Source organism: Solanum verrucosum, unplaced genomic scaffold (genome assembly GCF_900185275.1).
Source record: "Solanum verrucosum unplaced genomic scaffold, falcon-dt-bn FXZP01000108.1, whole genome shotgun sequence".
Lineage (NCBI taxonomy): Eukaryota > Viridiplantae > Streptophyta > Magnoliopsida > Solanales > Solanaceae > Solanum > Solanum verrucosum.
Genome location: NW_026020274.1, coordinates 2,656,787 through 2,670,335, shown reverse-complemented (window position 1 = coordinate 2,670,335; position 13,549 = coordinate 2,656,787). Strand labels below are relative to the sequence as shown.

General features: G+C 35.4%; 2 protein-coding genes across 2 annotated transcripts; both read right to left on the bottom strand.

Annotated features, from left to right (window-relative positions):
* Positions 1 to 379: 379 nt before the first annotated feature.
* Positions 380 to 1,540, bottom strand: LOC125833861 (zinc finger protein ZAT3-like). Its single transcript, XM_049513019.1, has one exon. It carries the CDS (start codon positions 1,538 to 1,540, stop codon positions 380 to 382), a length of 1,161 nt encoding a protein of 386 aa, XP_049368976.1.
* Positions 1,541 to 1,925: 385 nt separating this feature from the next.
* Positions 1,926 to 12,853, bottom strand: LOC125833945 (serine/threonine-protein kinase STY46-like). Its single transcript, XM_049513109.1, has 16 exons — positions 12,446 to 12,853; positions 11,815 to 11,929; positions 10,887 to 10,984; positions 10,643 to 10,753; positions 9,760 to 9,832; positions 8,678 to 8,788; positions 8,163 to 8,213; positions 6,361 to 6,500; positions 6,159 to 6,266; positions 5,462 to 5,535; positions 4,567 to 4,742; positions 3,953 to 4,048; positions 3,011 to 3,091; positions 2,869 to 2,919; positions 2,235 to 2,375; positions 1,926 to 2,146 (listed from the first exon to the last, which is right to left on the bottom strand). The coding sequence occupies exons 1-16, from the start codon at positions 12,628 to 12,630 to the stop codon at positions 2,117 to 2,119; spliced, it is 1,641 nt and encodes a 546-aa protein (XP_049369066.1). The 5' UTR covers positions 12,631 to 12,853; the 3' UTR covers positions 1,926 to 2,116.
* Positions 12,854 to 13,549: the final 696 nt, after the last annotated feature.

The window sequence follows — 13,549 nt, the reverse complement described above, 5'->3', positions numbered from 1 at the left end:
CCTGACAAATTAAATTTTGGCATGCAATTATGTAATTGGGATTTCATCTCCTAAATACCTTTTTCTAAATCGTTACATAATGCCTAAACAAATCAAAATAAACCCAACATTTGAATAAACTACGTCGTACTTTAACAATTCATTAAATGTAAACAATGCTGCTATTTCACACACGATATTATTACTACATATATACTAATAATAACATATATTGTTTGTGACATTAAGGAGCACAAATCACAACTAAAAAGCTGAACTCCTATTTTTGGAGTCATAAAACTATATATGATGATACAACATAAATATCATTGAAACTTGAGCCTATATTCTAGGCAATAGATGAAACACTAATATCATTATTACATATTCCTACTATACATTATAGCCCTAATCTCAAGTCCAATTCCAATCCTGAAATAGATGAAAGGGTAGCTGAAGAATGATGTTGATCATCTCTTGAAATTGTAACAGGAGGAAAATTAAGATCCAAATTATCAGCAATATTATTTTCTTGCTCCATTGGATTGACATTGGCAACGACAGCTCGTGTTAAGTCCGAGTCTGTTACTATTGTTGTTGTCTTGTCTCCGAGTTTTTCCCAATGACACCTTTTGTGACCTCCTAAAGCTTGTCCACTTGAGAAAACTTTCAAACACTTATGCCCCAACACCATCAATCTTTTGTTATCATTGCTTGTAATATCTTCATTGTCACTTCCTCTTCCTTGTTCTAAGGAGCACATATTAGTCCCATCTTCTAACAATCCTAATTGCTGGCTACAGTCCCCAATAGTTTTTGTATTTGCAAAACAACCCCTGACATTCTTGTGAGTAGCCCTATGTCCACCTAATGCCTGGTGTGAACCAAATACTTTCTTGCAACTTGAACACTCAAATTTACAACAGTTATATGAAGGTGTCCCTGATTCATTTACACCTTTTTCTTCAACTCCTTCATCCATAACCAATTGATGAACGTCATCATTGAGTCCATTAGCCAAGAGCAATAAGCACTCCGCGATTTCATGATCCTCCTCTGATGTTGAAAGGGAAATGTGGGATTGTTGGGGAAATGAAGAACAAACTTGTCGTTTTAAATTGGGAGGAGGGTTAATACCGCGCCATTGGCGTTCAGGATGACAACGCATATGACCAAAAAGTGCTTTCCATGACCAAAATTTCTTGCCACATTCAGTACAAGGCCTAGTAATTTTTGGTGCATTAGGGTCTGGTGGTTTCTTGGTACATTTAGGCTTAGTAGTAATGAGACCGGAAGTACTAGCAGTACTTGTACTGATTCTAAGGGAATTATTATCACTAATTCTTAACAACTTGCTTCTTTTCTTCCTGGGATTTTGACGAGGTTTGTACCTGATATCTGTGTCAAACATGGTGAATCTTCTCGACGTTTCCGCCTCTTTGTCTTCATGATGATGGCTTTGATCCAGAAGATGATAATCACCAATTACTTGACTTTGTAGAACAAGGGGTTGAAGAAAATTTGTAGTAGTAGTAGTGCAGCAAGTGTTTTGGTTGTCCATATTTTGAAAAGGTGGATTAGAATGAACTAGTTTACCTCATGTATGTACACAGTTAATAAAAGAAGACAACGGTTTAACTGATGCTGTAAGAATGAGGGGATAGAGGTAAATAGCGGTTATATTGGTGCTGTACAAAAGAGGGATCGAGGGAAACAGCAGTTAATGAGGCAACTCATCATTATCTCCCCAACCCCACCAACATGCCCAAAAAATAAAATTAATAAAATTAAATTATGTTAGGAAATATTATAGTAATTAATTATTTTGATCTGAACCAACTCGTAAAACAGAAAATGCTAGTACACGACCAAACTTCTCAAATGGGAAAAATAGGTAGAAAGATTTTACAAAAAGGATGTTAGAGGTACTTAGTGATGCATAACGTGTTATCACAAAATGAATCACCTTTACTCTCAACTCCAAAATGGCCAAAAGCAGCGGACTCTACCTTATGCTTGTGGCATAGATATCTCACCAAAAAAGTTAAGGTCCGTGTATATGGCGTAAGTAAAAGAAAATCTTCTATTGTTACTGGTAAGAAGTGTCGTTAGTCCAATATATGCAAGTGCGCATCACTCAGCTCCCTTTTGATGCCTCTATGGTATCCTGTGAGACACACCATCATAGAAACTGTTACAGGATTTTAATTAAGGGACATTGAATCAAAATATTACGCGCTGAGACAATTTTTTACCTCAATTTCATGTAAGAGTAGTTCAAGCTCAACTTTTATCTCAGAGAAACTGGGTCTATCACTAGGGATGTCCACCCAACATCTCTGCATCAAGTCTAACAGCCTCGGGTGTGCATTTTCTGGAAGCTCAGGTCGGAGGCCCTAGGGAGACATAACATAAATAGGGTAAAAAAAGAGGCAAGTAAGGATGAAATATAACAGATGGCATGGGACACACAAGTATTCCTTCTTTCCTAAAGTAATGTCCATTTATGTCGTGGATTTATAAGCAATTATGCACATAATATAGATATTGCATGCACTGTGTTAGCTCATGCACATCATCTAATTCCAACTATGCATATTAGAAGGACTGAGATCTTTACACAAGATGGAAGCATCTATCATTTAGATAAAAGGGATCTCACTTGTGTTCAAGGGTTGTAAAACACAGGTAGCATGTGATGAGGCTAGCTAGCATTAACCAACCATATAGTGCTACAGAAACTTCACATCCATGCAAGTTTTACAGCACAAATATGCACTCCTAAAATGTGAAGGCTTAGATGCCTAAAACAACATAAACTAGCTTGCTTAAAAGGAAAATATGATTCACGGCATGCTCCACGTGCTAATAGAAGTTTGAGGTACAGACCTGTCTCACTCCTAGTGCAGCTTGTAGTGGAGTCATGGTATCATATGGAACCTGTAGCATCAAAAAGTATACAAAATCAAAGGAGGACAACAAACTCAACTTCTAATACGATCATGTGACCTTTTTCATGACAGGTCAATACCTTTGCTGTTAAAAGCTCCCAAAGAACAATGGCAAAACTAAACACATCCGCTTTCTGGTCGTAGGGCTGATGGTTGATGATCTAAAAGGAAAAGAAAAGTTTAATAGACCAAGTTTGCAGCTGCACAAGATAGTTATGCGCGTGGTAAACGCAGCCCTTGGTGCCAATAAATTATCATCAAACAGGGTGGAGGAAACAAAGGAAGTACATAAGCTACTCCTCTATCATAGAAAGCATGGAACCATGACCAAGATCTTGCACACTGCTGTAGTAATAACTAATGCCACATCTGTGAAAGCCATTTGTTATAAAACTCTGAATAACCAATCATTGAAATTTTGCTATAAGCAGCTTTAGAAAAATACAACTTAGAACGAGAAGAGCCCCACACCGACCCCCTTAGTTTCTAAACAAAAAATATTTAAAAATGGTTTTCTGAAGGTGTCCCCCTAACTTTGAGGAAACACTATACATATTTTTGAGCATGGCGATAAGTCCTAACAGCGGCATGACAAAGGAGCATCAATACCAATGAGAAGACTTCCCAAGTGTCTCAAGCACCCTTGTATAACAATGTCATTTTTTAATTGTTATACATATTATGTTATGCTATGCAACAAATATAAGCAGATAGGAATGGTAAGTTACTTAACTAATACAGTCATAGAAATATTAACATTCAATATACAAGTGAGAATCAATGAAATTCAGAAAACAAGAGGGATCTCAGATTTGTATTATCAAATTAAGCGTTTATGAATCATTTATTTTCAACCAAAGTAGCTGCAAAGAGATTCCAGCAGCACAACAAGCTAGCAAGTCTTTATATTTGACTGTCCGAACTCAAGTGGGCTCCATCCACAACAAAATCACTAGTATATATAACTGAATTATTCTCCTGAATCAAGTAATTGACGGATTTAGAAAAGAAGATAGTCGGACCTCAGGGGCCATCCATCTATATGTTCCAGTCTCAGCTGTCATGACACCTCCATTATTTTGGAAACGAGCAACACCAAAATCTGCCACTTTAACAACCTTATCGCAGATTATAAAGTCAATCAAAATAAGCATGGTGTAGATAATGCAAAACTAAAGCAAAAAGAACAGGTGCACATTCAAATGATGAGCACTAAAAAAGAGGAGAAACAAATCAGTACACGAATTAATCCCAGGTAAACATGTTAGGTGTGAAGATCCATAGTAATTCAAAAGCTTTCATTTTTACAGTGATCGAGAATCCCGTTCTTCCCTCAATCATAACATTATGAATTCATTGTCACGAAAAAAATCTAAAAATAAAATAAAATAGGACATTCCTTTTCCAGCTGTTTTAATTCAACCACAATCCCATTATGGCATAGTACCAGTTATAGCAAACCTCCAGTTCAATAGAGTAAGCACTGAACATAGCAGTTCTTCAAAAAGTAGGAAAAAAATGTTGAAGAATCACGGATAAAGATTGGTTTGTGACCAAAGGAAAAAGGATCAGTGCTCATGCAGCCAAGTTATAACAAGACTAAGGATGGAATTACTTCATTGTTTGAGAAACTTACATTGTTTGAATCCATAAGTAAATTTGCTGCCTTCAGATCCCTGTGAATGATATAATTTTGATGCAAGTACTCCATTCCTTTGCAGACATCAATTGCAAAGCTTAGCAATTGCGAGAGCTTTAATACAACATGGTTTTTATGCAGGTATTCATACAAGCTCCCACCAGGCATGAATTCTACACAAACAACCAGCATTAACAGAGGGTGAATGTTTCAGAATATGAGCATTATGAGCAGACTACCTTGCATTGATAGCTTAAAACTTAAAAGAGGTGACAAGAAATGCATGCACAGGACCACATTCTCTAGTATGCAAAAACATTCAAAAGCAATCAGTCCATCGATCAATCAATTAACCATGCCAGCTGGGTGGTGATATGAATCCTCTATATATTCCGTACTATTTGGGAGAATTTTTATTTTTTTTATGACAAGGGAAACCCGCAGCCGCTACCCTTTGGGTGGCAATAGGGTAAAACCCCCGCTCCTATGCAATAGCTCGCAAACCACATAGGAGAGGTAACCCGCACTAGGCAAGCCTGGTGCGACGAGCTCGACCCAGAAGGCAAACCCCTTGCTTTCGCTGGAAGGGGTTTCAAACTTGAGACCTCCAACATGGAAGTCCCAAGCCCAAACCACTGGGCCACCCCGAAGGGTACTATCCGGACATAATGTACACGTAACAACAATAACTAGATGGTGCAATCAAATGAAATAATAGAGTACAGGAAAAATTGCAGCATTGAACAACCAAACACCACTCTTCAGTTTACTACCAGACAGTGGAGAATCTGCAACTTCGATTTTATAGATAAAGACAGCCAAACAGCCATGACATGACTATGATAACAGTTTCGAAGAAACCATGCAACTTTTGTCTCGGAAAGAAGCATACCTGTAATAATACACAAATGAGGCGAATTTGTGCATGCACCAATGAAACGAACAACATTTCTGTGCTGAACTTGCCTGTATGCAATAAGATCAAATTGTAAGATTGTGGAGAAGATCTTAGAGGTGAACCACATTAATGAGCATGGTATATGTGCCTGCTTTTCTTTTGGTAGATAGACTACAAACACATGTAAAGCTGCATTGAAGTTGTTCTATATATATACTAATAAATAATATGCCATTCACAAAATATAACAGCACATAATATTGCCAATCATAACAAATTACTTAATAATATGCCTGTCAAAAGAGAACTTCTTAAGTAATTGATGCACACTCTAATTCACTATCTTTCTTTTGTCATCATGAAATTCATATGACAGAACAAAGCATGTTATCTAACTCAGTGTTTACAAGATCGCATAGTACCAGCATCTACACATAAAGAGGTTCCTGTATCTAACATATAAATCTTTGGAACCTTTTTCATGATTTACAAGCAATAAGTACTCCGGTACCCTTGATCTCTTACCAAACAAGTCTTCATCCTGGAATCAAATTCGACTTCGTCCTACAAGTTAATATAATCCCTCTAGTAGGCAACACAATACACATGAGAAGTATGAAGCAACCCAGTACCTTCCGTCTCATCCCCTAAACTAATAAGCTTCGTAAGACATAAGAGCTACATCACTCACTTCAAAATTGCTATTTCTTGAGCGAACTCATCTTCCAATGTGTCATTCAAATGCTCAGATCTAAGAACCTTGATTGCTACATCCATACCAAGATACATCCCACGATACCTTCATATGAGTAAACATTTAGAAGACAAGGTCATGGAAAGCTGGGAACCCGAATTTATGCAAAACCACTTGAGGAATACAATCATAAACTCACAAATCGCCACAAGATCCTGATGCAATTCTTTCTCCAATCTTCAGTAATCTTCTATCAATTTCCCAGTCCTCAGGTTTTAATCGTGCGACTATAACTTTTTCAGCAGCTGACCTAGAATGAGATGAACCAGACCACGTTCCCTGTGTCATCCAGCATATATGATCATTACAACTTGTTAAGCAAATTACATGACACTTAATGAGCTTCAATAACAACAACGAAACAAATCCTGCAGAGATTCTACTAATGATACCCATCACATATCTTTTTTTGATGAACAAAAATTGGTTATGATAAACAGTACACATCACATATCAGCTAGAAGTAAATTGATTGATGATGGCCAACTGGAAATATCAAGAATATAGCAGCTATATCATCCACATAAATATGATACTATATAGGAAGTATATCTAGTTACTTATGGCCTACCCCCTTTCCAAAAATATTTTCCTTTTCAAAAGTAGTTACTCATAGTTTACCCTATGCCACCCTAAGTAGGAAAAGGTTACATCAGTGGAATTGATTTTATTTTTTAAAAAAAAGAAAAGTTATATTAGATATCAGTGGAACTGAAATTTACCCTTTTCCTTTTTGTCCGTTTCTTTTTTCCTTTCGTGGGGGGCGGCATACAAAAATTCCTTTTACAGAATTAGCAGCATACCTTGAAAACCACACAAGAGGTAAGACTCTTCCCACAAGCTTTAGTATTGCATTAATGTGGGTATCTCTAGTCTTTCTCTTAGATTATCTAAAAAGAATATTATAGACAAGATTATAATGGTCCCAGCACGGCCTTGAGGTATGGAACTTGTCGAGATAATAGAAGAAACGTCTAAAACATTAACCCCCAAAATTCTTAATTTGCATTTATCAAGAGCAATTATGTTGTAGAGGTTGGATATAGTAGGTACGAGGAGAGGTAGAGTATGCCGAAGAAGTATTGGAGAGAGGTGATTAGACATGATATGACATAACTTCAAATTACCGAGGACATGACCATAGATCGGGGGTGGATCTAGAGAGTAGTGAGGGGGTTCACCCAAACCGCCTCGGCAAAAAATTACCCGTATATATAAGGTACTTTTTAAATTGTTTATGTACATATATAAGTTTTGAATCCCTTGAACACAAAATTAGAGGTTGGGTCAAAGTTCAAATCCCAAGAATTATATTTTTATTATTCGAATCTTTTGAACTCCCTCAATGAAAATTCTAGATCCGCCACTACCTTAGATAGGAGGGCGTGGAGGATGCGTATTAGGGTAGAAGGCCAGTAAATAATGGATCATTGCCTAGCTTTTCGAAGGTTTAGGATTATTGATGTTTGTTGTTGTACTAGTTGTATTCTTATAGTTCTTGCTTTTGATATTTATCGTATTATGTTGTTTATTGTATTTTGATTATCGCACCATTTTATTGTTCTTGTTCCTTTCTTGTAGGCTTTGCACTGCTTGCCTTAATAGTTGATACGTTTTCTTCTTCTTTGCTCTTGGATTTGTTGCACTTGAGCAAGTATCTTTCAGAAGGAGTCTCTATTTCCACAAGGAAGTGGTAAGGTTGCATAAACTCTACCCTCCTCAGACCTCACTTGTGGGATTTCACCGGGTATGTTGTTATTGTTATAGTTATGTTCTAAAATGATTATTATTCTTTCTATTTTTGATAAGTTCAAATGATTATTATTTTTAGAGGACGTTGCAAGCAACCCTGAAACTGATTATTCAATGGAACTCCACAGCGGAATCTGTAAGAGTCAAAAGGAATAATATCACAACAAGAAGAAATCAATAAAGAATCACCTCACTTCTGGCAATCGCTTTCCCCAATTCTTCATGCAAAGCCTTTGTATCCTGACCATAACATGGCAAAGTCAGCAACTTTTGCACACAGCACAGACACCTGCCATGCAAGAAATATAATCACAATGCTCACTTCCACTGAGGTTTACACTACCCTATGTTGACTAAATAGAAGGTTTTCCTCATGTGCATGTAGATATATATTTTATTTTATTGAAAAGAAAGGTTTTGCTTGTATCTCATGATAATTAACCAAAACACCAAGACATTATTCAGCATACTTACAAATCTTTTAAGGATAGAAATAGTAAATTGAGAGACCAAATTAAGAGCACAATCATATAATCCCTAAATCATTCGTTCTTTAAACCCCGAAACTGAAATCTATTAAATTAAGAAGACCCACCAGAGAACTCACACAAAAGAAAGTGGTAATGTAGAAACACTGATATGAAACAAGATGTTAGAATATGTACATCAAACCAACTAAAAATGGTGAGCAACACAAAGCATACCTCAACAGGCCATCCATCCACCACAAATACATCTAATGAGTACCCATCAGTTGTTGAGAAAACATGAGCTTCTCGGATATTAAGCCCTATGTCAGAAAGTAAAGCAGAGAGCTAGAATAGGAAGCAGTCAGTTAAAGAACATGACATCACATTAATCAAGGAAAAAGAATTATAACCAAATGAATACAATTCCAAGGAAAAGAATTATAACCATCGATCTCAACATAACATTATGCAAAACCGCCAGGATATAGGCATTCAAAGAAGACTTTTAGCATGAAGATAAAAATATGAAAAACAAATACAAGATGAATTTTTGGAAGAGTTCTGTAATATTTTACCCAAAAAAACAGAAAGCAGGCATGATTGAACATCTGTGAATATATTTTAAAATCAAATTACAAATTTAATGATATTAATGAAAGATTCAGCGGTGAAGTGCTGAACTGTGTGGCCTAACTCAAACACAAAGTTAGCTCATGAGGTGAGGATTGTCCAAGACAACATAAGAAAACAACAGCCTATTCCTCAACCAATGTGGGACAATCTAACCACCCTAGCACTCCGCACACCAAGACCTAGTTAGCATAAACATGGATAACATGACATGAGGACCCTAACTCTGATACCATCTTGAAGTATGTGATTATCTCATCCGAAATCTTAAAATATTAGAGAGGACACACTTCCTTTACTTAATTATATTTCCAAACATGAAGCTTTGTTTCCTTAATTGGTGAAGGAGAAAGCGCAAAGGTTTGTCGCAACACAAGCCATAGCTATGGATATACATATAATGGATGAAATTTAAAACAAGAGGAGAATCTAGCAAAAATGTCTTATAGAATTTTATGTAACTCGACTTGCTTTGGTAATTTCTTACACAGGTCTATCAGCTATCAATAGTAGTTGGTTAATAGAATGAACATGCTACAAAGCCTTCTATAAGTGATCTCTCCCTTCAGTATTCCACTTACAGCACACACAGATAGAATACACACAAAAAAAAATCAAAGAGCAAGCAATAAACTAAGCAGAGCTTCAATTAAGTATTCTAAGCATATGTACCCTCTTATAGTTACCTGACTAAGAAGCTTGGGTTTGTCAATGGTGGAAAAGATAACTTCATGGACTAGAATACGTGAAACTTCATGCCTGCACTACAACTAATGGTGGTCAACTACTGAATATATTGCAGGATACTTGCAATCTGCTTTCTATGGCTTAAATATTCCATCCCACAAATAGAGATAACTTCATGATCATGATAAATGAGTTGAACAAATTACCAGTTAGATGAAAATGGATAGCAGAATGGTGGAAACCTGAACTATCATGCTGATGAATCTAGTTTCCAGGCAAGTTTTTAACCAAACAGGAGATGAAAATTGTGGGCAACAAAAGTATATGGTTTACTTGCATGCTTAATCAGCAAAGAGGTTTTGACTAACAATAAGATTCTACAAGTGATTTTGGAATTACAAACTTGCTTCAACTTTTAAATGCTTGGTTTACCTTTGATCTTTCACACCAGAGGGAGTAATTCTCTCTCGTTGTAGCGTAATTCATTTTTTGAATATCACATTCATATTTCTTTTGCTCCAATTGTCTCAATTATTTCGCAATCCTTTGACCGTGATTTTCTTAATTATTTCTCAATCCTTTGACTGCAATTTCTCATTCACATAATTTTGGATGCAGAAGTATTCAATAAATGAAAACTTGTTCTAGCTTACATGTAGTAATTGGAAATACTATAAATACCATAGTTCAAGTTAAACAAATATTAGACCTAAAATTTTCAGAGAAACTTCCATATTCAGAAAATTTTTTAGTAATATTGCATTATACTCCGGTTTTCTAGATGCTTTGATACTTTAAGAAGTAAATTTTAATATAAAAAATAAAAAAGAAAGAAGACCAATATAGAGGAGAAATTATCACAAAAGTTTGCACCAAAACTACCTTCGGCTAGAATCTTCCGCTAGAATTTCTTCTTTGTCATTAAAATTCTTTCTAACATCCAAATTCAGGTCCTCAAGCTTAGAGCAAGTTTCAAAGTCATTCATACCCTTCCTGTATTTAGTAAGGCAGCAGCGCATAGGCAGATGAAAGCAAACTAAAGCATATTAGTCTAACCATTAGGTAAAACTAAGTTCCTAGTCAAAAAAAGTTACCAGGTAAAAGTTGTCGAACTAATAAAAGTCACCTTATCCCTTCATCATTTAAGCTGCCACCTGCCTTTGAAATCGGAAAATCATTGAAGTCATCCTGATCCTCTGCATCATCGAATCTAGTCCAATAATTCTGTCAAGAAACAAAAAATGAAAAACGAGCATCAGGTTATAATCAATAGTGATTACATAGAACAAGAAACCAATCTCTAGAGGAAACTTATCACTCCTATTAAGAGTATAAAGTTTGCAAGATAGAAATAATCAATTCAATGAAACACAATTTAATCTACAAAGGGCAAGAATCCGCCTGCGATACACATCCACTATGACATAACTACAATCTTGTCAGATTATTTCACTAATAGATACCTAATTCAGATGGCATATGAACAATGACTTATATTGGATGAAATCAACTATATAGTGCAGTACTAAAGGAAAGATTTCAGCAGTAAAGGAATGTCTCCTTTAATTGGTGAAGAAAGCAGACCAAAGAGTTGTTGAAACCACTAAACCCATAAAATGGAGATGAAAATATAATGGTTGATAACTAAATAATAAAGAATCCAGCCAAAAAAAAAACAATGATTTTACAAAACTATCAAATGAAATGAACAAATCAATAAGAAAAATGATCTTGGGGGATACTTACAAAGAAATTGATCTAAAGGGTTCATAGGAATATCAAATAACAGTTACTTAAATCAGATGGTGGAGTATCAACAATAATTCACCATCCGAAACATCACATAAAGCAATCAAATCAATAAAAGAGAGATCCACTGCTGCATGCAAAAAAGAAACCAACAATGATAAATGTGGGCATTTTAAAGCTACCAAAGTAACTAGAGCATGAAGGAAAGTTAGTGTATATACTTAAACAGCACAGGATCCACCAGCAATTCAGATAGCATTGAAGTGATAATGAACTTGCAGTTATGTGATGAATGGAGTTAATACCTCTAAAAATCGGACATGATAAACAGGCCGGTTATCGGGTTCTTTTGCTCTAACAAGAATCTTCTGATGCAACAACACATCTTCCGCTTTATCCACATTAATATCCAACCCATAACTGAAGCATCAAAGATACTGTTAAATATCATACTTGGTTCCCCAGCCGAATGAAAAATCGTAAGTGTTGACTACTTTAGACATTGAAACCAAAACCTTAGGGCTAGTTTAAACATTTGCTATAATCTGACTTTCCTGATCAAGTTAACTTTAATAAATCACCACCAGCATTTAGCTTTTGTAGAAAAAAAATAGAGCTAATTCCATTGACTTCTTTAATCAATTATCCTAAATAGCCCAATTATTCACACTTGACAAAACCTAATTATAATGGTCTGTTGAATCACCCCACAATCCCCATTCTGGCCCAAAAAATAGAGAAAGATACAGAAACTACTGCAAATGAAAAAAAAAAATACACTTCTCGGAAGAAAAGAAATTCTAATTCTCAGCTCATAATCTAAGGCGATGAAATATTTTTCCAATAAAAATGGAATTGAGCACAAAATTCAACTTAAGAAATCGCACATTGACTGAACAAAGTAAAGGAAACTATTAATTATGTAGAAGATTCAACCTAGCAGGCAAGCGAGCAAAGTGAGAATCCAACTGTTCACGAAGCAGCTCCGGATTAGTAACCGCCTCAGCATTTCCAGTCTCTACAAGACGGTTATACACATCGTTTTTAATATCATACACTGCACAGCTCCCAAAACTCCTCGGCGGTGACGAACTCTCCCCTACACCTTCTATCAAATCCATTTCTATATACACGAGTTCAACACCGTAACAAAACTCTCCAGAAACTGAATGAATATATAACTTTTTGTACAGTCACCGAGAAATTGATCGGAGAAGTCGCCGGACGACCGGCGAGTAATTTTTTTTTTCTTGTACTTGTATGTATTTGTTTGAAATGAGAGAAAAAAAAAAGGGAAAGAATAAGAAGAAGAGTTTGAAGAATGTCAGAAGCGTTGATTCGGAAACTTTAGGATAAAGACTTTTTCGACTCTCTTACATACTAAACTCAAAACTCTGTGTGTGTGTTTTTAGTGTGTGTGAGAGAGGTGTAGTGGATAGGGTTCTTAACTAGTGACGTGGCCATTTCGAGTGAAATTACATTAATGGGTATCCTTACTACTTTTTAATTACGGTTATAAAATGATTCGGGTGGTGAGCACTTGTGTACAAGTTCTAGGTAAGTTTTTGAATCTACTCAGTAGGTATTAAAGAGGATTGATTGATTCCGTATTATTTACGTGGATAATCACTTTCTAAATCAACTGAGTCATACCAAAGACATTAATACTACTCCTACTATTGATTTTATTAATATAAATATCATTTTATTTATAAAAAATAGTTTTATTTTTTTTTGTAGGTAATTATCAAACGAGAAAATGGTTAGGTAAATGGAGTAACTTTGTTTGCATAAAATAATAGTACTACAATTGGTCTTGTAGTTGGTGCAACCGACAACAATAATGTCAATTTTCAGAAATTACACACATAAAAGTAATTACTTTTTCATCCGTTTCATATTTGCTTGATCTCTATTAATTTGAACTACCATATGAAAGGCTTTAATTAATTAAAAATGTTATTTTACTAAATAAATAATTTTATTAGTAATATTTTAAAATTTAACTACTGTTATTTTCTATAGTTATTTAATTAGTAC